The sequence below is a fragment of the Scyliorhinus torazame genome, chromosome 2, assembly GCF_047496885.1.
Source record: "Scyliorhinus torazame isolate Kashiwa2021f chromosome 2, sScyTor2.1, whole genome shotgun sequence".
In the NCBI taxonomy this organism is placed as follows: domain Eukaryota; kingdom Metazoa; phylum Chordata; class Chondrichthyes; order Carcharhiniformes; family Scyliorhinidae; genus Scyliorhinus; species Scyliorhinus torazame.
The window spans coordinates 114501019-114528195 of NC_092708.1; the positions used below are offsets into that span (position 1 = coordinate 114501019).

At 48.0% G+C, this 27177-nt stretch overlaps 1 protein-coding gene across 3 annotated transcripts in view; it reads right to left on the minus strand.

Moving 5' to 3' along the window:
- The window catches only part of erich2 (glutamate-rich 2), a 321595-nt gene that overhangs the window by 95074 nt on the left and 199344 nt on the right, over positions 1-27177 (minus strand). For all 3 annotated transcript variants that reach the window (XM_072475841.1, XM_072475840.1, XM_072475842.1), the window contains one exon: positions 8405-8462. In XM_072475841.1, coding sequence (XP_072331942.1) covers positions 8405-8462 — 58 coding nt within the window. The remainder of the gene's footprint in view (positions 1-8404; positions 8463-27177) is intronic.

Here is a 27177-nt window from a genome sequence, read left to right on the forward strand (position 1 = left end):
TGCAGAGGAGATTTACTCGGTTGATCCCAGAGTTGAGGGGATTAGATTATGACGAGAGGCTGAGTAGACTGGGACTGTACTCGTTGGAGTTTAGAAGGATGCGGGGGGATCTTATTGAGACAATATAAAATTATGAAGGGAATAGATAGGATAGATGCGGGCAGGTTGTTTCCACTGGTCAGGGAAAGCAGAACTAGGGGGCATAGCCTCAAAATAAGGGAGGTAGATTTAGGACGGAGTGTAGGAGGAACTTCTTCACCCAAAGGGTTGTGAATCTCTGGAATTCCTTGCCCAGTGAAGCAGTTGAGGCTCCTTCTTTAAATGTTTTTAAGAAAAAGATAGATGCCTTTCTAAAGAATAAAGGGATTCGGGGATATGGTGTATGGGCCAGAGAGTGGAGCTGAGTCCACAAAGATCAGCCATGATCTCCTTAAATGGCGGAGCAGGCTCGAGGGGCCAGATGGCCTACTCCTGTTCCTAATTCTTATGTTCTTATGTTCTTTACTGGCCTGTAATTCCCAGGGTTATCCCTTTTTTGAACAGGGGCACGACATTCGCCACTCTCCAATCCCCTGGTACCACCCCTGTTGACAGTGAGGACGAAAAGATCATTGCCAACGGCTCTGCAATTTCATCTCTTGCTTCCCATAGAATTCTTGGATATATCCCGTCAGGCCCGGGGGACTTGTCTATCCTCAAGTTTTTCAAAATGCCCAACACATCTTCCTTCCTAACAAGTATTTCCTCGAGCTTACCAGTCTGTTTCACACTGTCCTCTCCAACAATATGGCCCCTCTCATTTGTAAATACAGAAGAAACGTACTCGTTCAAGACCTCTCCTATCTCTTCAGACTCAATACACAATCTCCCGCTACTGTCCTTGATCGGACCTACCCTCGCTCTAGTCATTCTCGTATTTCTCACATATGTGTAAAAGGCCTTGGGGTTTTCCTTGATCCTACCCGCCAAAGATTGTTCATACCCTCTCTTAGCTCTCCTAATCCCTTTCTTCAGTTCCCTCCTGGCTATCTTGTATCCCTCCAATGCCCTGTCTGAACCTTGTTTCCTCAGCCTTACATAAGTCTCCTTTTTCCTCTTAACAAGACATTCAACCTCTCTTGTCAACCATGGTTCCCTCACTCGACCATCTCTTCCCTGCCTGACAGGGACATACATATCAAGGACACGTAGTACCTGTTCCTTGAACAAGTTCCACATTTCACTTGTGTCCTTCCCTGACAGCCTATGTTCCCAACTTATGCACTTCAATTCTTGTCTGACAACATCGTATTTACCCTTCCCCCAATTGTAAACCTTGCCCTGTTGCACGCACCTATCCCTCTCCATTACTAAAGTGAAAGTCACAGAATTGTGGTCACTATCTCCAAAATGCTCCCACTAAAAAATCTATCACTTGCCCTGGTTCATTACCAAGTACTAAATCCAATATTGCCCCTCCTCTGGTCGGACAATCTACATACTGTGTTAGAAAAGCTTCCTGGACACACTGCACAAACACCACCCCATCCAAACTATTTGATCTAAAGAGTTTCCACTCAATGTTTGGGAAGTTAAAGTCACCCATGATTACTACCCTGTGACTTCTGCACCTTTCCAAAATCTGTTTCCCAATCTGTTCCTCCACATCTCTGCTACTATTGGGGGGCCTATAGAAAACTCCTCACAATGTGACTGCTCCTTTCCTATTTCTGACTTCAACCCATACTACCTCAGTAGGCTGATACTCCTCGAACAGCCTTTCTGCAGCTGTTATACTATCTCTAATTAACAATGCAACCCCCCACCTCTTTTACCACCCTCCCTATTGAAACATCGATAACCAGGGACCTCCAACAACCATTTCTGCCCCTCTTCTATCCAAGTTTCCGTGATGGCCACCACATCGTAGTCCCAAGTACCGATCCATGCCTTAAGTTCACCTACCTTATTCCTGATACTTCTTGCGTTGAAGTATACACACTTCAACCCATCTCCGTGCCTGCAAGTACTCTCCTTTGTCAGTGTTCCCTTCCCCACTGCTTCATTACACGCTTTGGCGTCCTGAATATCGGCTACCTTAGCTGCTGGACTACAAATCCGGTTCCCATTCCCCTGCCAAATTAGTTTAAACCCTCCCGAAGAGTACTAGAAAATCTCCCTCCCAGGATATTGGTGCCCCTCTGGTTCAGATGCAACCCGTCCTGCTTGTACAGGTCCCACCTTCCCCAGAATGCGCTCCAATTATCCAAATACCTGAAGCCCTCCCTCCTACACCATTCCTGCAGCCACGTGTTCAGCTGCACTCTCTCCCTATTCCTAGCCTCGCTATCACATGGCACCGGCAACAAACCAGAGATGACAACTCTGTCTGTCCTGGCTTTTAACATCCAGCCTAACTCCCTAAACTCATTTATTACCTCCATACCCCTTTTCCTACCTACGTTGTTGGTACCAATGTGCACCACGAATTCTGGCTGCTCTCCCTCCCCCTTAAGGATCCTGAAGACACGATCCAAGACATCCCTGGCCCTGGCACCCGGGAGGCAACATATCTTCCGAGTCTCGCTCGCGACCACAGAATCTCCTATCTATTCCCCTAACCATTGATCTCCTACAACTATTGCTTTTCTATTCTCCCCCCTTCCCTTCTGAGCCCCAGAGCCAGACTCAGTGCCAGAGACCTGGCCGCTAGGGCCTTCCCCCGGTAGGTCATCCCCCCCAACAGCATCCAAAACGGTATACTTGTTTTGAAGGGGAACGGCCACGAGGGATCCCTGCACTGTCTGCCTGTTTGTTTTTTTTCCCCCGACTATAACCCAGCTATTCTTGTCCTGTACCTTGGGTGTGGTTACCTCCCTGTAACTCTTCTCTATCACCCCCTATGCCTCTCGGATGATCCGAAGTTCATCCAGCTTCAGCTCCAGTTCCCTAACACGGTCTTTGAGGAGCTGGAGTTGGGTGCACATCCCGCAGGTATAGTCAGCGGGAACACCGGTGGTATCCCTCAGCACCCACATCCTACAGGAGGAGCATGCAACTGGCCTAGCCTCCATCTCCTCTTACCTTACAGAATATAGCTGCCCTGTGGACCAACTGGATCTCCACCCTCCGACTCTGCTCCCTGTCAGCTGCACTCTCTGTAAACTCCTGGCTCTCTTCTCACTCTTTGCGGAAATGTAGGAAACAAAATGAAAGGAGCACCTTACTCCCTCCTCACCTAACTCCCTCAGTCACCAAACTCTCACTATAGCACTCAAATGCACCAAATTCAGCACTCATGTTACCTACCACACAGGTAACAAAACAGAGACATGGTTGAGGGAAGGACAGGGCTGACAGCTTAATATTCCAGGGTAAAGAATCTTCAGGCGAGACAGAGGAGGGTGTAAAAGAGGTGGTATTGCAATATTGATGAAGGAGTCAATTACTACAGTGAGTAGGGATGATATTTCAGGCTCCTCAACTGAGGCCACGTGGTGGAACTTAAAAACATAAAGGGGACAATCACATTGCTGGGAGTGTACTGTAGGCCCTCAATCAGTTAGGGAGAGATAGAAGAGCAGATATGTAGGCAACTCTCAGAGAAGTGTAAAAATAATAATATAATAATGGGAGGGGATTTCAACTTCCCTAATATTAACTAGCATAGGCAATGTGTGAAAGGCTTGGAGGGAACAGAATTCTTAAAATACGTCCAGGGGAGCTTTTTGAGCCAGCACATAGAAACTTCTACAAGAGGAGACTTGAGCTCATTTTAGGGAATGAAGCTGGGCAAGTGATAGAAGTGTCAGTGGGGGGAGCATTTCGGTGACAGTGACTCGGTAAGATTTAAGGTATGAAAAGGACAAAGATGAACTGAAACTAAAAGTTCTGAACTGGAAGAAGGCCGATTTTAATAGGATAAGTCATGGTCTGGCCAAAGTGGACTGGGAGCAGCCACCTTTAGGAAGATCCACATCAAAGCAGTGGGAGTCATCAAAAAGGAAATAGAGAGAGTACAAAGCCATCATGTTCCTGTAAAGGTAATGGGTGGAACCAAGTTCAGAGAACCCTGGATGTCAAGGGATAGATAGCGTTGATAAGTAAAAAAAAGAAATTATGGCAGATTCAGGGGCTCAAAACGGTGGATGCCCTAGAGCAGTATAGAAAGTGTAGGGGTGCCCATAAAAAATAAATGAGGGGAGCAAAGAGGAGGCATGAAAAAACACTGGAGATCAAAATAAAAGAACATCCCATGGTGTTTCAGCATTATATTAAAAGCAAGAGGGTAACCAGGGAAAGAATAGGGCCCATTGGGGACCAAAGTGGCAACCTGTGTGTGGAGCCAAAAGATGCAGGTGATCTTATAAATGAGTATTTTGCATCTGTGTTCACTATGGATAAGGATGATGTAGGTATAGAAAGCAGGGAGGGGGAATGTGATATAATTGAACAGATTTGCATTGAGAGGGAGGCGGCGTTAGCGGTTTTAGTAGGTTTAAAAGTGGATCAATTCCCAGGCCAGTTGAGATGTATCCTAGCCTGCTGTGTGAGGTAAGGGAGGAGATTGTAGGGACTCTGACACTAATTTTCAAATCCTCTCTGGCCACAGGAGAGGTGCTAGACAACTGGAGGACAGCAGAAGTAGGGAAAAAAACAGGTGATTGCAGGCCAGTGAGTCTGACATCAGTGTGAGGGAAATTAATGGAAAAGATTCTGAGGGACAGCAAAGGTTAATGAAGGAGTCAGCATGGCTTTGTCAGGGGAAGATCACGACTAACAAATTTGTATTTTTCAAAGAGGTGACTGGGTGCGTAGATGAGGGCGGTGCAGTTGATGTAACCTACATGAACTTCAGTAAGGCTTTTGACAAGGTCCTGCATGGGAGACGGATCAAGAAGGTAAGAGCCCATGGGATCCAGGGGAATTTGGCAAATTTGATCCAAAATTGGCTTAGTTGCAGGAGGCAGAGGGTGATAGTCGAAGGTTGTTTTTGTGAATGGAAGCCTGTGTTCAGTTGCAGGGATCGGTGCTGGGTCCCTTGCTGTTCATAGTATACATTAATGATCGAGGCGTGAATGTGGGGATTATGATCAGTATGTTTGAAGATGACACAAAAATTGTTGGTGTGGTAAATAGCGAGGAGGAAAGCCTTAGATTACAAGACGATATAGACCGAGGCTGGTCAGATGGACAGAACAGTGGCAAATGGAATTTAACGCTGAAAAGTGTAATGTGAACCATTTTGGGAGGACTAACAAGGCAAGGAATTCACAATTGATAGTAGGACGCTAGGAAGTACAGATAACCAGAGGGACCTTGGGCATATGTCCAAAGATCCCTGAAGTCATTAGTGCAGGTAGATAAGATGGTTAAGAAGGCATATGGGATACTTGCCTTCCTGAGTCAAGATATGGATTATAACAGCAGTGAGGTTATGATGGAGCTGTACAAAATGCTTGTTAGGCCACAGCTAGAGTACTGTGTGGAGTTCTGGTCTCCACCTATAGGAAGGATGTGAGTACACTAGGAAGGGTGCAGAGGAGATTCACCAGGGTGATGCCTGGGCTGGAACGTTTCAGCTATGAAGAGAGGCTGGGTCGGCTTGGATTGTTTTCCTTAGAGCAAAGGAGATTTAGGGGGGCCTCATCGAGCTGCACAAAATTCTGAGGGATATAGATAGGGTAGATAGGACAAAGCTTTTCCTCTTAGTAGAGGGGTCAATCACCAAGGGCCCCGAAGGGGCAGAAGATTAGAGAGGATTTAAGGAAAAGTTTTACACCCAGAGGGTGGTGGGAATCTGGAACTCATTGCTTTCCAGGGAGGTAGAGACGGGAACCCTCACAACAGTTAAGAAGCATTTAGATGAGCATTTTAAATGCCACAACATCCAAGGCTATGGATCAAGTTCTGGAAAATAGGATTAGAATAGATAGATAGGTGTTTGATGGCTGGTTCAGACACGATGGGCCAAAGGGTCTCTTTCTATGCTGGAAAACTCTATGACCCAATTACTCTAAAAGAACCCATATGAAACACCAGGAGACAAAGGAAGACCCAAACTTTGCCATATTGCCACTATGATCCACAGCTCCAAAGGCTGACATGAAATTATATGCAGAGTTGCTGAATGGAAGAAAATATATGACTACACTGCCACGCAAAATGCATCCTCTAAGTGACTAGGAAGAAGTGAGACTCGCTGAAGCACAGGAAAGAGGAGGCCAGCACTTCAATAAAAAACTAAATCCCAATCTGAAATATTGAAAGGACAAAGTGTATGATCCAATCATGAAAACCTGGAGCCCAGCAAAGGTTGTTGCTCAAGCTGAGACACCAAGGTTATACATAATTGAGACCAAAACCGATAACAAATGTGAAGAAACAGAGCCTATGTTCAGCCTACACCAGAGCTGGAAGAACACGGTAGCATTGTGGATAGCACAATTGCTTCACAGCTCCAGAGTCCCAGGTTCGATTCCCGGCTTGGGTCACTGTCTGTGCGGAGCCTGCACGTTCTCCCCGTGTGTGCGTGGGTTTCCTCCGGGTGCTCCGGTTTCCTCCCACAGTCCAAAGATGTGCAGGTTAGGTGGATTGGCCATGCTAAATTGCCCTTAGTGTCCAAAATTGCCCTTAGTGTTGGGTGGGGTTACTGGGTTATGGGGATAGGGTGGAGGTGTGGGCTTGGGTAGGGTGCTCTTTCAAAGAGCCGGTGCAGACTCGATGGGCCGAATGGCCTCCTTCTGCACTGTAAATTCTATGATAAACAGAGAAGACCATCAGCAGCACCAAAAACATCAATATCCAGCCAACACTAACATCACCAGAAAATGAAACAACATAGAAACAGTAAACGCAACGCCTGCAACTTCAAAGACAACACACACATCATCTCTGCAGCATGTCAACTCACCACTAAGAGCAACAAATGCCCAATCCACAAGATGGCGGCACAACATCCTACTACCTAAACAATACGGTCAATAATATTGAAAAAAATAATACATGCCATAAAAGACTTGAAGAAGAGGTTCAGTCTATTTTCAAAAGTAAATTCATAATTTTCTTTCATTTATGAAAGGTAATGACTGGAACATCTACATTGATAGTAGCATTACATTTTAAAGAAAGGGAGATGTTACATATTATTCTATTATCTGTAAATATCTGTACAGAGTTACAAACTAATTAGCTCGGAACTAATTTGTATGTGTAGGTGTTCCAGGGGACAATATTTCACAGCTGTACTAAAGACTGATGTGATGTATAACAGGACCAGTTCAAACCAGTCAATCTGGTGTACAAGGCAGCATTGAAATATTAAAGACAAAGAATTCTAATTTTTCCAAGCTTAAATTGTGATGACCAGCAACATCTGGAACCAAAACATGAGACACATTTGGGATCCGATTTGGGATATGAACTTAAAAAGGAAATAACTTGCTACTTTCAAGAAGAATATAGGCCACCTTGGCTAAACAGCCGGAGAAACGAAAACTGCCCTCCAATGAGCTGAAATTTTCATTGAGGGCTGGGCTTAGTCCCCTGCCAGTATAAAATTCAGAGATGAGCTTTCCCCCTCATTGGCTGGCTCATCCCACATCCATTTAACAGTGTTCAGGCCATGAACTGGCCTGAGGTGAATCACCCCCCACCCATAATGAGAGGACTGCTGCTCAATCGAACAGCCAATAGCTCTTTTATCCCAGCAGTGCCATCAACAATCCCTGAGAAAGACATGCTGTGATGGATGGATGAAGGATGAGTCCAGGGCTCTGCCAGAAACTGGCAACCAAGTTGGAGCGAGGACGATGGCTTGGAGTAGGCTGGTGGGGAGGGGGACATTGGGAGGGGAGTGTGGTGTGGGGGAGGCACTGTCATGAGATTGGCGGGGGGCTTCTGATTGGCCCAGGGGGCCCAAAAAGGAGGTACACCACCAGTTGCCTGGTCACCTGTCTTCCAGGTGAAACCTGGTGGGCTGAACATCTGATGCCAACCTTCCGCACTACAGGTAAAATCCCAGTGGTGGCTAAAGGAGTCCCCTAAGTGGTTATTCATTGGCTACCTAAAAGCTTCAATTGGCCCATGGGTGAGTGGGCCACCCAATACTACCCCCTGCCATTTGTAAAATTGTGGATGACATTCGCTGCACACTGCCATAGCACCACACTTTATAGCTCCTCTCATCTGCCATCCCATCCCCAGGGTGAGGGGGGGGTAACATTTTGGCCTACATCCATTGTGGATTCTACAAAGTCTAACTTCAAAAGCAATTTCAATTCATGCCTTTTGTTTTAAATTGATGTGAATAGATATTGTTTTTAAAAACCTAAACGTAACTTAAACTCACAATTTATTGCATGAAGAAAACATTATCAAAAATTGTAAAATCTGAAAAATACTCAAAAGTAATTTTTGTACTTACTCATTTGACAAAGCTTACTTGACAACTTGTAGTCTCGATCCATTATTGCCTTCAAGAACTGTGAAAACAAAAACACGATAAAAGCATGACACCTTTTTGAAGAAATCTAATGACAGCTGCTATTTAAGGCAACATAACTGTTCCATTTAATTATTGGCCCTTTGAATTACATCAACCAACACAATTCGATTTTCTACATAATTTTGATGTGTTAATGTGATGAGCAGTAGCAAGAAGTATTGCAAAAGGTCACAACGCATGAAATGACATTACAAACCTATGAATATTACTTAAATTCTCTAAAAATAATTGAATTATTGATGTTGCAAACGATAGTTAACCGGGTCTCAGGAAACAATTATTTGACTTCTTTGAGGAAGTGATAACCAAAACAAAAATGCCACAACAGGGTTTAGTTTTTAGCATTTAGTTTCCAAGAGACATTTGACAAAATTCAACACAAAGGGGATTAATTAAACAAAACGTTATGGGGATTGGGATAACTTTTGGGAATGGACAGGAAAGAAGCTGAAGGGTCAGAAACAACCAATACTTGTTCGAGGTTTATTGAATGGGATGCCTTACTGTGGATCTTTACTGGTTCTAATTTATATCAATAATTAGAATTCATAAAGCCAATGTGAATGTCAGTTTTACAGATAGTACCAATCTCGGAAGGGCAAAGGAATGGAAGGGGGCAGCTAAGAAATGAAAAAAAATTGTTTGTCAAATTACATATGTGGGAAGAACAATGGTAGATGAATTTTATGGTAGTCAAGTGTAAATTAATGCACACAGGAACGAAAAGTAACACATATCTCACAAATGGTTTTGAAATGCTGAAGAATAAAGTTTAAAAGGATCTACAAGGCTCAGTTGTAAATTAGTGAACCTAATATAATCCCCCACTTGGTGTAATGACACCTTGTTATAAACCTGCAAATACTCTCGTTCAGCATGACCATGTCACAAGAGTTCTAGTTATATATTAAAATATTGCTTCTTTACTGTTAAGACTTAATTCCATTAATATTTTCCATCAGATTATTTGTTTAACAGTCACACTGTGGTTGCCATACTTTGATCATCACACGTTGTCATTTGGGTCTATATATTATCTAAAGCTGATGATTTAGCAGATCTCCCATGATATTGTTTACAGTGAGTTGCAGATACATTCGGCGGGATTTTCTGCCGGCATGATTCTCCGTTATGCCGGCACCTGGAGGTTTCCCGACGGCGTGGGACTACCCCACAATGGGAAACCCCATTAACCGGCTGGCGTAACGGAGAATCCCGCTGGCCGGTCGGGGCAGAAATGTGGCGCGGCGGGGTGGAAAATCCTGCCCATAGTTTTAGAACAATAGTGATATAGTGAGATTATTGCCTGTTTGGCTTAGGAGGGATTTTGGATTAATTTGGGTTAATTCAGATGTGATGCTGCTAATAAATTAACTTCAGCCGCCAAATTTGGCCCAACAACAAGCAACCTATCTGGAGACGTTGATTGCTTCCAATAGCTCAGAGCAAAGTGGTTAATAGAACTGTGCTTCCGACACAGCTTGTCAGACAATGGGGTTGATTAGTACATTACAGAGATGCTTGCACCTGTACTGTTGGAATGGCTTTCCTTCATTTAGCATAACAGGGATGTTGGCTGTACAGAAATTTTTTCTGTTGTGGCTGGAAGGGTGTGATTTCACATTCGAGTAATGGACGGTGAGACTGGCCCTTTTTAAAGATATTAGCATGCAGTCCTTTACATTTGCCAGTATTAAACTTCATCTGACATTATTCTGCCCTCTTAGATATTTTGCTGAGCTTGTTCTCCAATTTCTGAGCAGTTTGTCCCAATTACATTGGCCCTCCCTTGATTGAGAATGTCATACTTAAAACTATGCAAAATGTTTAAAAAAGAAATGTTTAGGGGCAAACAAGAACTTTTGTACAGGAAAACAATGTAAAACTGGAGTTACTTGAGTGAGCTGAGAAACTAAAATTAAATGCGATATTGGTGTACAATATAGAAATAATACAGGGAAAGAAACAAGGCAAAATACAGAAATATTGAGGAAAACAAAATAAAAGGTGGCAGGTGAAGGCATATCACAAGACTGGTAGGTAACAAAGAGAATTGATAAAGAATTTTACAAACAGATAAAAAGGTTAAGAAAAGGTTACAGATAAAAAGAGAATGCTTCAGAGAATGAAGGAATTGGCTTTGGTGTAAACAGAAGACTGTTGTGCCAGTGACATGCTGGAAGGATGAACTGGAGCCAATGTATGGGGTGCCTCTGGATAAGGATCTAGCATTGAAAAGAATTGTAGCATTTAAAGTAGAAAAGGCATTGAGCATTTCTGTCATACATCCTATAATACCAAAACAAGTCAAATACGAAATAAAATGGCAGAGGCTTTGACCAAAATCTATCAAACATTCACAGCTGTGGAATTTGTGCCAGATGACTGGGAGGTTATTAAGTAACAGCTCCACTCAAAAAAGGAGTCAAGGGGCGCAATCTACTGGCCCCATTGTGCTTGAGTAAGAGCGCAACGCGTCCGGTAGATCCTGGGAGTGGCCTAACCCTGGGCTTCGCAGCAGCATTTAGGACTTCCCACGAGGCGTCAAAATCAGAATCATGCCCAAAGCGGGCGGGACCAAATGGCGTGCGCCTAAGTTGGTTTCCAACCTACTTAGGTAAGCTTACCTGGATCTACCGGTCTCCTAGGATTTACCAGCCTCCTCAGCGACTGAATGGCCGGGCGCCATTCAGTAATGGTCCACACAGATGTGGACCAGGCAGAACGACACTTGGGGGTCTCCCGGCCCATCGCAGACCGCTGGGTGGTCAGGAACAGGGCAAGGTGGCTCCCTGACCGGAAACCCGGGCACTTTGGCACTACCCAGCCAGCATCTTGGCACTCCCAAGGTGTCTGGGTGGCACTGCCAGGGTGGCGGTGCCAGGGTGGGACTGACAAGGGTCAGGGCCTGAGGGGGGCCAGATCCATGAAAGAAGGGTGGAAGGGAGATTTGAAGGGTAGGGTGTGCAGGGCAGGTAAACAGGGGCCTCTTGGAGATTGGGTGAGGGGTGGCGGGTGGGGGACGTGTAGCCACGTAAAATGGCTGCTTCCCGATTAATTTGGCCAAAACCTGATTTAAAATGGCTAACCGGAAAGGCAGATGGGAAAAGCAGGTAACAAGACACAAACGGACAGCTGCAGGCAGAATATCATATTCGGCTCTGGGGAAGTCGGCCCAGATCGATACTCAGGACTATTAACAGCCCATCAACCCAGACATCTGCAGTTATACTCAGGACTATTAGCAGCCCATCAACCCAGACATCTGCAGTTTAATCGGCTATCCCCGGGAACAATTGCAACATATTAGCAATTGAATACCGGGCCAGACCTGTCGGCGCCTGCAATGGCCGAAACAAAGGCAGGTGAACGACCACCCCCCGACCGGGGAATCACCTCGCAATTGGACGTATCGAACCCAGTGATTGGGAACAAGTCCAATCACTTGGGACTCAGGGTCAAGGGCCGCCCCGAGAGGCGGGAAGCCCCTGGGCCCTATAAAGTGAGGGGCCAAGTTCAGATCGCTCTCTCTCGCCCTTCTTCGCCTGCTCGAGACCTTCGCAAGAACATTAACCGGCAACTGTAAGTTTGAATCCAGCGATCGCTATCCGATAAAGACTCCTAGCCATCGACCTGTATCAGCCTTTTGAATCCCGCGGGCCAGATCCGATTCAATAAGCCATTCGTTTCCCTGACCTGGTGGGCCCTTCCTAAAGCTAAGTATTGGCCAGTAGTCATAGGTTTATTATATAGATAGTAGGATTATTGTATAAACATTACTTGTTGTATATAATAAATGACCGTTGATTTCAATCTTACTAAGCGGTGTGCTGACTTATTAATCATAACTTGAACTTGAACCAGAAATCCTGGCGGTATCAGAAAGATACCTGGCGACTCGTGAGCAAAGGTGACGTAATCAGAGCTAATAAACTAAGGCTAAAAAGAACAACATAATTGGCGACTCCGCCGGGACCCGACATAGAAGTGGAAAACCACTCCGGGAGAACCCCAACAATTTGAATTAGAATCCAATCGGAAACAAAAACAAAAAAAACCCACAAGTGTTCAAGCGGTTCTGGTTAATAATTCACAATTCGGAAGTGCGTGTATGCATGCGTAACTAACAGGGTTATAAGGTAAAACTGATAGATTTTGTTGCGTCAAAACTGTCGGAAGTCTGTATTTTCGGAAATTAGCCCATCCGCATCTACAACACCACCTTAGCCCCCTGTTCCAAATTTGAACGTAACAAGCAGATGAGAGATAGCCATGCAGGCAATGCAGAGCCTCATGAACCCCGAAGAATTTGCGGTCGCACCGATCAGCAGCGTTAGAGTGGGACAGTGTCCCATTTGGGAAGTGGAAATTCGCAAATTTCTGCAGGGCAAAGGATGGCCCGTGTGGAGCGGTTTCTGTAATAACGACAACTCAGGTCCTGGAAGTATAGGGCATACTTGGTGGGAGAACCTGAGTGAGATCCATAAAAAGAGCTTAGCAAAAGCGCGCAAGCCGATGGCAATCGTGTCCTGCATGGCACAATTGCGAGGCACAGAGGAGGTCGTCAGGACGCTCCGAAAAGAAATAGAGGGCATACATCGTATGAGTAAAATCGATGTATGCGAAATGGAAAAGGAAATCCTGGAATTGAAAAGGCAGTTAGAAGCCAAGGACAAAGAGGTGGCTGACGCCAAACGGGGTCACCAGGCTTGTCTGGCGCATTTAAGCAGTTTTCAATCCCAGTATGAGAAGGCTTATCAGGACACGCAGCGTGCCATCCTGGTTAAGAAAGAGACAGAAAAGCAGGTGGAGACACTACAGAAGCAATGTAGTGATCTCAAGGCAGCCTTGAGAGCGCTCCACGCTGCAACCATGGAACAAAGGCAGAGTACCTTGGACCATGCAAAGTGCCAAAAGCAAATTGCAGACCTGCAAGCAATGCTTTCTGTCCAAAAGGGATTCCAAGACACCTTTGGGGAAAGTTTAGACCAGGAAGACGGCCCTGATTGGGAAGAACTGCAAGAGACAGCGCAGAGATATGTTCAGGGAGCATGTGCACAGGGAAAACCCCAAAGGAGGAGAGCACCCCCATCCCCCACACAGCAGGTAATACAGGCTCCCATGAACCCTGTAACAACCCACCGCACCGCCACAGCAAACGAGGCGGAAGTCTTATATTCCACCCCCCTCACAGTGACCCAATTACGGGACGCGTGTGCTAAAATCGCACCGTTCCTCCCCGCTTCAGACCCACACCATTTCTTTGCCACCGTCAAACACCAGCCGACCATGTACGGCCTGGATGAAAAAGAGCAGGTAAAGCTCACGGTCCTCAGCTTAGACCCATCGGTCGCAGCAGCCCTTCCCGACCCACAGAATGTAGGAGGAGGCACCCTTGCAGAAATGCATACCGTGAACCTGGATGCGATCGGGTACAACCGGGGCGACCCCGTAGACGGTCTAAATAAATGCAGACAGAAAAAATCTGAACACCCCACAGCCTTCGCAGGACGCTTGTGGATTGACTTTGAAGCCATTTTCGGCAACGTAGACCGTGCCCATTTGTCCGCAGACAATATGGCCAAATGGACCCACACCCTTATCTCCCATGCCACGGAAGCAGGACAGAATGCCTGTAGTAATTATGGCCCCTCGGAGGAGGCTCATAATGAGAAGTGGGTGGTCAAAAGATTGTCCCGCGTTTGGGAACAAGCGGCTCACAGTAAACCCGCAGCTAGAACCCCTGAGGAAAACCAAGCCGCCGCAGACGTGCAGGCAGTAAGAACCACTCCCCACAACCCCACCTGGGTAAACGAGGGAAAGAGCAACCCCCCAGCAAAACCGCAAGAATGCTACAATTGCGGACAGTTGGGACATTTTGCCAAAGAATGCAAGGCCCCTAAAAAACCACAGAGAGCCCAACAGACAGGCACTCTCAATAAGAAAAAGGCAGAGCCCATACATAGCGTTAAGAGCCCAGTCCGATCAGACAGACTTGACCGGAACGGACTGACCGTGTACAGGCTCCCCCAGCTGGGTCTGCGATACCCTTTCGGATAGGTCAGGATGACCCGTAGTCGCAGCAAAGGTTAGGGGACAGCCGATCGAGCTTCTCTGGGACACAGGAGGGTCCCGCACAACCTTAAATTCCTCCACCCTTGGTAAGGACACGTGGCCCACCACAGACACTATCACCCTCAGCGGCTTCACAGGCCACTCACAACAGGGACATATCACGACCCCTGTACCCATCCAGATCGGAACTATTAATACAAAACACCCCGTAGTGTTAGTCGACCTGCCCCCATCAGCAAAGCACATTTTAGGGATCGACTTTACGAACTCTCACCACCTCTCTTTCGATCCAGTCAACCAGTGTGTCTGGAAGATGGCGAAATCAGCGAGAGCCCCCGCAACACTCAATATAGGGGATTATATGAACAAAATTAGCGCAGTAGGCGAGTTTTGGTTCAACCCCACCACACTCAGCATGGACCGACAGGTTAGGGCAGTCCTGCAAAAGAACAGGGCAGCATTTGCAACCCACAAACACGACTGTGGACGGATGACCGGTTCCGTACAAATAACCGAACGGACCCAAGACCCCAGAAACAGTACGGATTTCCCCAAGAAGCAGAGGGAGAAATCCTAAAGGTCATAGAAAGCTTATTAGAGCAGGGCGTCCTAAGATCGGTAGCCTCAACTAATAATGCCCCGATTTGGCCAGTAAGGAAACCCGACGGATCATGGCGCTTGACCATTGATTATCGGGAACTCAATAAAGTCACCCCCGCAGCAGCCCCCACCGTTGCAACAAGTCCCGAGACCATGCTAAAACAGGGACTCCATGCCCGATATTTCACGGTTTTAGACGTCAGTAATGGGTTCTGGTCCATTCCATTGGCAAAGGCGTGCCAGTATAAATTTGCCTTCACTTTCAGAGCGCAGCAGTACACGTGGACATGCCTGCCACAAGGCTTCCACAACTCCCCCTCCATTTTCCACCGACAGCTGGCAAATGGACTAGCAAAATTTTCTCACCCCGAATGCCTGGTACAGTACGTAGACAATCTACTACTGCAGACAGACACAAAGGAAGAGCACATTGAGCTTCTGTCCGAACTCCTGGAATTACTACATTCCATTGGTTGTAAAGTAAACCCCAAAAAGGCCCAGATATTGGAAGAAAAAGTGGTATATTTGGGTACAATTATCATACACGGCAAACGCGAGATCGAGCACAAAAGAATTGACTCGATCGCTAAATTGCCCCTTCCCCAACACGTTTCAGCCCTCCGGTCGTTTTTAGGACTGGTTGGCTACTGCCGAAACCACATTGACGGTTTCGCCAGCAAGGCAGCGCCCCTCTCAGACCTCCTGAAGAAAGGAACCCCCTGGGAATGGCTTCCGCAGCATACGGATGCTGTGGAATCATTAAAACAGGCGCTCATAGCCGCCCCCGCACTAAAAGTTCCCGACCCGCTTTCCCCTTACGCCATAGAGGTAGCGACCACAGACCGCACCCTTTCAGCTGTGCTCCTGCAGGAACGGCACGACCAGCTAAGACCCGTAGCTTCTGCCTCCCGGATTTTAGATGCTGTGGAGCAGGGATTCTCAGCCTGTGAGAGGCACCTGCTCGCAGTTTTCTGGGCAGTCCAGTACTTCTCCTACATTACCGGACTGAACCCCCTCACCATCTTGACCGAGCACACCCCTACCCAACTTTTACTAGACGGACGACTTAAAGACGGCACCGTCAGCCAAATCCGCGCTGCTAGGTGGACCCTTCTCTTACAAGGACGGGACATCACAGTAAAACGGACAAAGACTCACACATACTTCGCGGACAATCTACAGTACCCCGGAACCCCCATGAGTGTGAAATCATCTTGCCCCACCATAATACAGGCCCCTTTATAGCCAGAACGCCCCCCAGAAAACTAGCCACTCCATCTCAGAACCCCCCTCACCCGGACACGTGTGACCCCATCAGGATTTATGTGGATGGATCTTCCACAATCCTGGATGGGCAACGCATAACAGGTTGTGGGATTTATGTGGAGGACGCGCAGGGACGCGCCCTCGAGGAAATCGCATTAAAATTACCCGGACACTTAGGCGCGCAGGCAGCAGAGCTTGCGGCCATCGCTTACATTGTAGAGCACCCGGATTCCTTCCCCAGCCCAGCAGACATATATTCAGACAGTCTATACGTCTGCAACAGCCTCACTGAATTTCTGCCCTTCTGGGAAACGAGAGGATTTGTTTCCGCGGATGGGAAACCCCTCCCCTCAGCCCCATTACTCCGCCATATTCTGGAAAAAGCCAAGGAACGGACCTTTGGCATTATAAAAGTCCACAGCCACCATCGTTCCTCCCCCCCTGGAAATGTAAAAGCCGACGCGCTGGCTAAGGCAGGATCCAGGTATGGGTACTTTTAGAAGCCCCCCGAGAGCGCCCCAGTGAGTGCGCCAGTGAGTGCAGTTCAGGTCGCGCAGACTAGGATCGAAGATCTAGTAGAGGCCCAGAAGCAGGATAGCGCTCTCACTGAAATCGTGAAAGGGAAGTTTCCAGCCTCATACGAGAGGTACAGAAATACAATAACCACCCATGACGCTAAAGGACACCCTTTATGTAGTTCCTGAGCAGGATAGGAATCAAATGATCTGTTTATTCCATGATGGTCATGGACACCAGGGAATCAAACCCACCGCAGCCCACCTCAAACAGCTTTGTTGGTGGCCTAGTCTCAAAGAGGATGTATCCCATTACATTGAGAATTGCTTCATCTGCACTCAGAACAACCCAGATAGATATGCCAAAAAGGCACATCTCAGCCACACTCGACCCGCTAACGGCCCCTGGACTAACCTCCAGATCGATTTTATAGGTCCATTGCCCCCTTGCAGGGATGGCTATAAATATGTTCTGGTGGTCATAGACACTTTTACAAAGTGGGTGGAAGCATTTCCAGCCCGCACCAACACAACGAAAACCACCGCCAAAATCCTAACCACATTTTTACAAGATGGGGACTCCCCCGCAGTATTGAGTCGGACCAAGGTTCTCACTTTACGGGACGGGTCATGCAGAACGTCCTCACGATATTTGGCATAACCCAAAAATTTCACATTGCGTACCACCCTCAGTCGAGTGGTATAGTGGAGCGCATGAATCGGACCCTAAAAACCACCCTTAGAAAAATGGTCCAGCAAAACAACACCACCTGGGATTCGGTCCTCCCCTTTGTGCTGATGTTTTTGCGTAACACTGTTTCCACCTCCACAGGTTTTACCCCACACACCCTCATGACCGGACGCCCCATGAAAGGGACAGAATACTTGTTGGGTTTAGACCTGACCAGCCCTGAAGTCACGGCCCTCACCCATGAGAAAGCCGTTGAACAATTACTCGAAAATGTAAAAACGGCTCAGTTAGCAGCCGCTGTTAAACTGGGCACTAAAAGAAAACAGAACAAGGCCTGTTTTGATAAGGCAGTGCATGCAACGGAGTATAATATAGGACAACAAGTGATGTTGTCTGTGTATAACCCCAGCACATTTCTGTCTCCGAAATACTCGGGTCCGTACTCCATTACGGATAAAGTAAGCACATCGGTATATAAAATCAAATACCAAAATGGTAAGACTGCATGGTTTCACATAAACCAGCTAAAGGTTTATGGAGCACAGTCAAACCACGCCCACCACGTCATGCTTGACGCAGCAGACCAAACCCCGCCCACAGCCAACGTAACCATACCCACCCCTTCCACGTCCAGCCCAGACACGGACTCGCCCCCGACTCCACCCACAAACTTTACGCTCCGCCCCGGAACGCCCACAGACTGCAGCCGCACAGACAGCGACTGTGACTCTGACGACAGCCACAGCACGCCTTCCTACTATCCTGGTCCCACACCCAGCAACTCCGACTTCGACTCCAGTGACCCCTTCCTCATCACCTACTTAAATAAACCCCACCACCGACCACCGAACCACACTGACGACCCCGACTTTGTCCCCACCCAACTCGACCCTACTCATTGGCACCGCGACAACTCCTGCAGACTCGTCCGCAACGACGAGGACGACCCCAACTCACACCACGCAGCCCTTTCCGCCCTAATTCACTCCAGAGTTTGGCACCCGGGAGAAGGTGACGACCTCGGGTCTGGCTCCCAAGTCGCCAACCCCTTTACGACCCTGTTCGCAACAGAGAACTGAGGTGTCCACATGATGATTTAAAGGAGACACTTGGTGAAAAGTGTTGTCCTTCCTGATGGAACCTGCAGAATGTTTTCCGTTCTTTGTATGTTTGTTTAATGTTGTTCGTCCAACAGGAGAATGTTCTCACCGTCACACACCCATTCACCTGAACTTTTAAACTTTTTCCCAACACACCCACCGCGGCCACACGCCCATTCGGCTGATATCTCTGAGGACTTGCCTCAGACACCCACCGCCACCAGGCGCTTGTTCAGCGGAACTAACTTTTCAGCTGATACTTGTTCGGGTATCAGACGCCCGATCGTAACTGCTCTTCTGATTTGACGAAAGATTCAGAACAGCAAACCCACCATGATGACTACATTTTTGTCCGTTCTTGTCGGTTGCTCAGGCAGTGGAGAAACGGCGTGAGACCCGCCCTGCCTGGGGACCCCCCCCCCCGTTGGTCAAAAACGCTCGGGTAGGGGACATACGGTATTGGTAGCCGTCCTACCCGGGGACTCCATCCAAATCTTACCCGTCGCGTCCCATACGCACCTCATTCGACCTTTTCCTTTCAAAAACAGTTTTATTTATTTAGGCAACCTTTGGGTTGCCGCCAAATGCTATTTACATCCTAGAACATTTGGATGCTAAACTTAGCACTGGTCCACCATTGGGAAGTGTGCCGTGTCCTAACATTTGTTTTGAAAAAAAAAAATGGGGGAGAAGTCACATATTGTGACCAATTATAAGGGTTTAATTGGCCCCAAGAAGGACAGACACACTAACACACCGGATATTAAACCAAGGTAGTTACAGATACTATGCTTGTTTTACAGAACTTCAGAAGCTCCAGGACCGGAGAAAAACAGAGAACACAGAGAAAGAAAAGAAAGAGGACAACCATGAGGACTTCTGTCATCGTGCTCAACCCTCTTTTTCTTAACATTTGGTTGCGCGGGAACGCGGACCCCATTACTCCAAACCACCCTGCCGTTAATGTTTCACTGCCCCGCAGTACCGAGGGCCCAGTCACCAGCCACGCTGCATTGTCCTGGTGTGCCAAGTTCATAACTTGGTACTTCCTATTGTACGTCATTGAGGCACTGTTAGCATTGGCCATACTCTGCTGTGCAGTACAGACCATGCGCCTCCGCAAGTGGAAAAGGAGAGCGTACCGCGCTCGAACCCCGGTATATCGGATCCGATCCCCGATATTCGGCTATGACCAGACCCCAGACCCCCGCGACCTATAAAGAATAAAGAGTATTCACTTGCGTTATTACTGTAAGTAAAGAGATGTACAAAATGTTTCATAAAAAAAAAAATGTATGATCCTGAGCTTGACTGCCAAGCCAGGAAAGAGTATATTAAATGTTGTGATTGTTGTTGTATGTTTTAGGAAGATAGGATAATGCAATGTTTAGTGAGTATAGAGTATTGAGGTAAAATTAGAGGTTCCCAGTTTTATTTTTTTGATACATGCCCCTGCCTGACATAGCGCCCTCAAGAACAGTTTAGGTAAATCTTTGTGCATAGCTAGGGTCAGAGTAGTGGCCATGTAGGAGGTGCCCCCCCCCGGTCAGGGAACGAAAAGGGCAACATTTATGTGATCCTTCACGCTGCGCGTTAGGATCACAAGGCGGGAATGTAGCCACATAAAATGGCTGCTTCCCGATTAATTTGGCCAAAACCCGATTTAAAATGGCTAACCGGAAAGGCTGATGGGAAAAGCAGGTAACAAGACACAAACGGACAGCTGCAGGCAGAATATCATATTCGGCTCTGGGGAAGTCAGCCCAGATCGATACTCAGGACTATTAACAGCCCATCAACCCAGACATCTGCAGTTATACTCAGCTATCCCCGGGAACAATTGCAACATATTAGCAATTGAATACCGGGCCAGACCTGTCGGCGACTGCAGTGGCCGAAACAAAGGCAGGTGAACGACCACCCCCCGATCGGGGAATCGCCTCGCAATTGGACGTATCAAACCCAGTGATTGGGAACAAGTCCAATCACTTGGGATTCAGGGTCAAGGGCCGCCCCGAGAGGCGGGAAGCCCCTGGGCCCTATAAAGTGAGGGGCCAAGTTCAGATTGCTCTCTCTCTCCCTTCTTCGCCTGCTCGAGACCTTCGCAAGAACATCAACCGGCAACTGTAAGTTTGAATCCAGCGATCGCTATCCGATAAAGACTCCTAGCCATCGACCTGTATCAGCCTTTTGAATCCTGCGGGCCAGATCCGATTCGATAAGCCATTCGTTTCCCTGACCTGGTGGGCCCTTCCTAAAGCTAAGTATTGGCTAGTAGTCATAGGTTTATTATATAGATAGTAGGATTATTGTATAAACATTACTTGTTGTATATAATAAATGACCGTTGATTTCAATCTTACTAAGCGGTGTGCTGACTTACTAATCATAACTTGAACTTGAACCACGTGGCGGTATCAGAAAGATACCTGGCGACTCGTGAGCAAAGGTGACGTAATCAGAGCTAATAAACTAAGGCTAAAAAGAGCAACAGACGGGAGGAGCTCCGGTAAGGTAATGTGGGGACCTGAAGACGGGGGCCCCAGGGACCTCATAGCGGGGTGTGCTCACTTGGGAGGGTGTGGGGTAATGTCCATGTGTGGGGGGAGGTGACATTGCCCATGGGTGGGGGTGACTCACAAGCTCACTTAGAGATTGGAGCACCATTTCAAAATGGCGTCCCGATCTCTGATTTCAGCTCCCCAGTGATGAAAAAAATCCAAGTGTGGGCTAAACCGGTGTGAAACTCCCCAGGTCCCAAAAAAGTGACGAAGGAATAATAGCTGTGGAGAATTCGCTGGCTGAGCTAGCGGGAAACTCCCTGAAAAACACACCACAAATGTCACTCGGCGCGATTCTCCGGAAAAATATTTAAGTGTGCTAGTGAGCGGGAATTGCTGTGAGCTTCCCAGTGAGGCTGGGAACACTATTCAATGTTAATTGGTCAACTTAACAAGACCCCCACAGGCTTCATGCCACAAATGAAGGCTCGCCAGCAGATTCGTTGGGACTGCGGTCACCAGCCCCCCGCTAACAAGGTTGAGCTGCACTTAACCAGCACTTGCGTGGCCAACCTAACTCAGCTCATAGAAATGGCACCTAGAGGACCGGTCCCAAGATTTGGAGACGCAGACCTGAAGAGGCTATTAGATGCGATGGAGGCCAGGAGGGATGTCCTGGTCACTCGAGGGTCCCGGAGGGTGAGCCACAACACAGCAGTGCCACCTGGGACGAATTGGAACGGCCGTCAGCTCAGGGCCTTCCTTCACCTCCCCTCCCAACCCTTCCTTCACGACCACCACCCCCATCACCACTGTGAACCACACGTGCGGCTAATGATGTCTTCGATATCTCTGCAGGAAAAGCTCTCCCAAAAGCGTCAGGAGATGGCCCAGACAGTCGGAGGGGTGCTGGATGTAAGAATATTCATGACCTTCAAGGAACGGGCCCAGTAGGTGATGGGGGTGGCCGAGGCTCCCTCTCAGATGGGAATGGCTGAGGCACTGTCGAGCTTGTCCCAGTCACAGGTGGGCATTGCTGAGGCACTGCAGAGCATGAAGACCATGGAACGTGGTAAACAGCTGGCTGCATTCACCTCTGATGTGCATCCTGGGGACACAAATACAAGTAGCGATAGAGCAAGGAAGGTTTAGCACGTTCAGAATCACTGAGGGCACCAGTAAAGGGTGAGAGAAGGCGGGGGGGTGGGTGGGTAGAGTGGAGCAGCACCATCGGGAGAGTACGGTATTATTGGACACCTGTGAAACATTTCACCACAAACAGTACGACACCTCTGTCACTTTCTTCCACAATGCGGGCCAACATTCAAACCCTTGGCCCATCTCTCCAGGCATCGTCCTTCCCCAGGCACTCCCAATGCTGGTGATGGGTATGAGTGAGCACTCAGAAGACAGGCAGGGGTCAGACTATGGCATTGATTGAGGAGTACCAGCTCTCTGCGGGTTATCATCACCTGCCCCCCCCTGCCCTCGATAGTGACTTGCCGACGGTACCAAATCCAACGGTACGGGAGGGGAGGTGGTGCTGGTCCAACGTCTCTTTATCATTCTCATCCTCCTCCTCCTCAACCTCCAGCAGGTCACCCCGCTGCTCTACCAGGTTGTGGAAGACACAGCAGCCCACCACAAAGCGGGGTGACGTACTGCAGGACACCACCGGAGTAGTCGAGGCATCAGAACCACAATTTGAGTAGCTCGATGCACCGCTCAATAGCAGCCCGAGTGGCCACATGAGTATTGTTGTATCGGGTCTCCACTTCGGTCTCCGGCCTCCATACTGGCGTCATTAGCCAGGTCCTCAGTGGAACCCCTTATCCCCCTAAGAGCCAGCCGCCCATCCTAGGGTGGTCCTAAAAGAGGCAGGGGATGTCTGTAGCGCACAAAGACTCACGAGAGACGAATAGAGATGAAGTCGATGAGGCTTTATTAAGCGTGACTTGTTCCCCGCAGTTCAGTAGCAGACTGGGCGGAGCTAGAAGTCAACAGCCAACCAGGACCCGGGATCTGTCAGCCAATGACATCACGGCTTCACAGTCCCACATGACCCCTAATGCATACTACCACATTGTCTGACTGTCCCAGGATGTAGGAAGCGTGCACACATGTGCATGATCTTCATGTGGTGGTCACACACAGGCTGTATGTTCAGGGAGTGGAACCCCTTTCTGCTAACATAGGGCACTCCCAGATGGCCCAGTGAGTGCAAAGCGACATGCGTGCAGTCTATCAGTCCCTGGACCTGGGGCAGTCCGGCAACAGCAGAGAATCCTGCTGCCCGGACATTTTATTGGCCTTCGTCCATGCCAAAGTTTATATAGTTCTCCGCCCCGGCAAACAGCACATCCGTGGCCTGTTGGATGCACCTGTGGGTTGTGGCCTGCGAGAGATCCCAAACAAGTCCCCGCTCGTGCCCTGGAATGATCCTGAGGCGTAAAAGTCCAGGGCTGCAGTGACCTTGATGGCGACTGAGAGCAGATGTCCTCCTCCTCAATGTGGTGCCAAGTCGCGAGGACATGGCACAGATGTCAAACCGACTCCTTGTTGAGATGGTGCCTCCTGCGCCATGCACTATCTGTCATTTGTTCAAACGACCAGCGACGCCTATACATCCTGGGCCACCCCCTCTGGGTCTCACCCTGGCCTGATGGGCGGTCGGGTCCTCAGGATGTGGGGCGGGTCCCTACACATGGGCCGCCTCCTCGAGCCTCTGCAGACGCTGCTGCTGCTGCCGTCTCAGGTGTCTGGCTGCCCAGCCTACCAGCAGCACCACTAGGGCCTGTTCTGTGGGGTCCAAAATACTGTCCATAGAGTTTAATATCTGTAAGGAAATTGGAAGCACATGATGGCTCCCTCCGTTCCCCCAGTGATCCCCCATCCCCACCTGGAATGTTTTGTCAACGCATGACCAGTCGCAGACGGCCCTCCTCAACGTACCCCAGACACTGTACCGCTGACATCCGTGCATAACTTCACCTGGACCGGTCGCTGGTCCCCTTCCCATGGTACTCACCCACCAGCAGCCGTGAACAGGTCCCCAGAGCCATGTCCCATCCCCTGGGTGTTCGGATGTTGGCTGCTGCGTGTGCGGCATTGCCTCACACAGTGTTCAGGCACAGTGTTCAGGCACAGTGTCCAGGCATCGCGGTCTGATTGGCATGCTTGGCAATGACTCCCATATGCTACATAGCTCGCCTATCCACGGGAATCTACTTGAGTTGTGTGATATGCTCAATTAACATCGCTGCCAATTCCCGCAATTATCCGCATGACCAGAGGCCTCAGCAGTCAGTGGGGGTTATGGGTGGTTGATTGGGTAGACAGGCAGGGCATGGGTTGACCCTGGAATGGGTACACACAATTCAGGGATTGGCATGGTGGAGCGCCCCTTACCAGCATCTCGGCCCCCCCATCCTATGACGGCCCACCCCAGCCGAGGGTGTCATCACTCCCTGCCGAGCACAAGCCCAGTGCCCCTGGGCTCTTTGCCTGTGAGCAAAGATGGCTACTCACCTTCTTGGCTCCCTGCAGTAGCCCTTCTGCCAGATTCACATTTTTAAAAAGGAGTACTAATCGGCGCCAGCATGACCACTTGCTGGGGAGGCCGGTGAATCTTGGGAGGCTATTAGATTTCGGGTGGCTCACGTCAATTGTATGGAAATAGGGCTTAAGTGGTGATAATTGGTTTCTTGCCATGCTACGGCGGGATCCTGATTTTGCTTACGGGAGCGGGTTGGTTGCATCACAAACTATTTGGCGCCTGGCACGGTTCTCATTTTTGGCCTCTCCCGCTAGTCACTGGCCTCATCTTGCTCGAGCAAGAGCACAATAACGCCGGAGAATCGTGCCCACAGAAACTTTTCTATTAAATTGCGCCCAAGGAATATGTCATGTAACTATAGGACAAGCGGATGAGTAAGCTTCCAGTGGCCATAATACAAGGCAAAGTTAATGTTGCCCTTGAGAACCATGATTAATTAAGGACAGGCAGGATAGATTTGTAAATGTCAAGTTGTGTTTGACAAGTGTAGAAGTGTTTTTGAGCAATTAGATAATGCATTGGTAAAGGAAATGTAGTGGATTTGCTGTATATAAATTTTAAAAAGAAGTGTTTGATATGGTGTGGCATTAGACCCGTGTTAATGGGCTGACAGGATTAAAGAGCAAACAGTGATTCATTCACCCACTACAACTGTATAAGTAGTTCTCATGTAAAGTGTTCTGTTTCCAAACTCTGAATGTAAAGAAGAGATTAGATGGAAAATCAGTGGGTCCATTGTAGGCATGTGGTCCTCCTTACCGTATTATATTCTACAGTGCCCAAGCAATCCTTTGCACGCAAGTGGAATATGAGGAAAGCTTTTCTCATCGAGTTCAAGGCCAGGCTTTTCAAAGTGGACTGAGGTTTTCAAATAAAAACATTACTGAAGGTACTCAAAGAACCAAAAGACACCTTTATAGCTTCATTTAATTATGCCATTAAAAAATATCTAATGTTTTGTATTTTTATGTTGTAAAGGTGGTGGACAATTAACCATCAAACCATGGAGAAGGCTCCATGAACATCCCTTCCTTGATGATGGTAGAACCCAGCATTGCAGTGAAAAAGTCAAGACGGAGGCATTTGTCACCATTTTCCACCAGAAAAACCAAGTGGATGATCCACCTTGGTCTCTTCCTGAGGTCCTCGGGTCCTAAGCTTCAATCATTAGCAAATTGATGGAAGGTATCATTGACAACATTATCAAGAAGCACTCACTCAGCAAAAACTTGCTCACCGACGTTCAGTTTGGATTTCACCAGGCTCACTCTGGCTGTGGTCCGAACACGGGGCAAAAAACGCTGGATTCATCAAATGAGAATACTGCCCTTAACTTCAAGGCAGCATTTCACTGAGTTTAGCACTGAAAAGACATGACAAAATTGAAGTCAATGGGAACCAGGGGAAAACTTTCCACTGGTTGGAGCCATGCATAGCACAAAAGAACATGGTTGTGATTATTGCGGCCAATGATCTCAGGCCAGGGCACTGCTGCAGGAGCTCCTCAAGGTGGTGTCCCAACCCCAGCCATTTTCATCAATAATCATGAGGTCAGAAATTTGGATGTTCACTGATGATTGCAGAGTGTTCAATATAATGCACAACTCCTCAGATACTGAAGCAGTCCATGTCTGCCTACAGCATGATATCTACAACATTCAGGCAAGGCGAAGTGGCAAGTGACATTTGCGCCACACAAATGCTGGGAAATGACCATCTCCAAAAAGACAGAATCCCACCATTCCCCTTTGACATCTAATGGCATTACCACCACAGAAAACCCCACCATCAACACCCTGGGTGTTACCATTGACCAGAAACCTAACTGGGACAGCCATATAAATATTATGACAACAGGAGCAGGTCAGAGGCTGCAAATTCTTCATGAGTAACTCGGCTCCTGAATCCCTAAAGCCTGTCCAGCATATACAAGGCACAAGCTGGGAATGTGGTAGGGTTCTGTCCACTTGTCTGCATGCCCCAACACTTAAGAAACTCAACACCAACCAGGACAAAGCTATCAATTTGATTAGGACCCCATCCACCACTTTAAACATTCACTCCCTCTACCACCACGGCACAGTGTTAGCAGAGTATGCCATTTATAGCATGCACTGCAAAACTCACAAAGCCTACTTTAACAGCGTTTTCCAAGCATGCAGCCTCTATCACCTGGAAGGACAAGGGTTGCAGCCACAAGGAAACACCAAGCTATGCACCAGTGTTTTTCAAATTTTTTTTCCAGGGACCCATTTTTACCAATCAGCTGACCTTCGCGACCTATGATGGCCGACCTTCGCGACCCATGCTGGCCAACCTTTGCGACCCAATATTTTCGCTTACCTTTAATGTGACAGTTGAACCTGCTTGGTCCTTACGATCTCACTT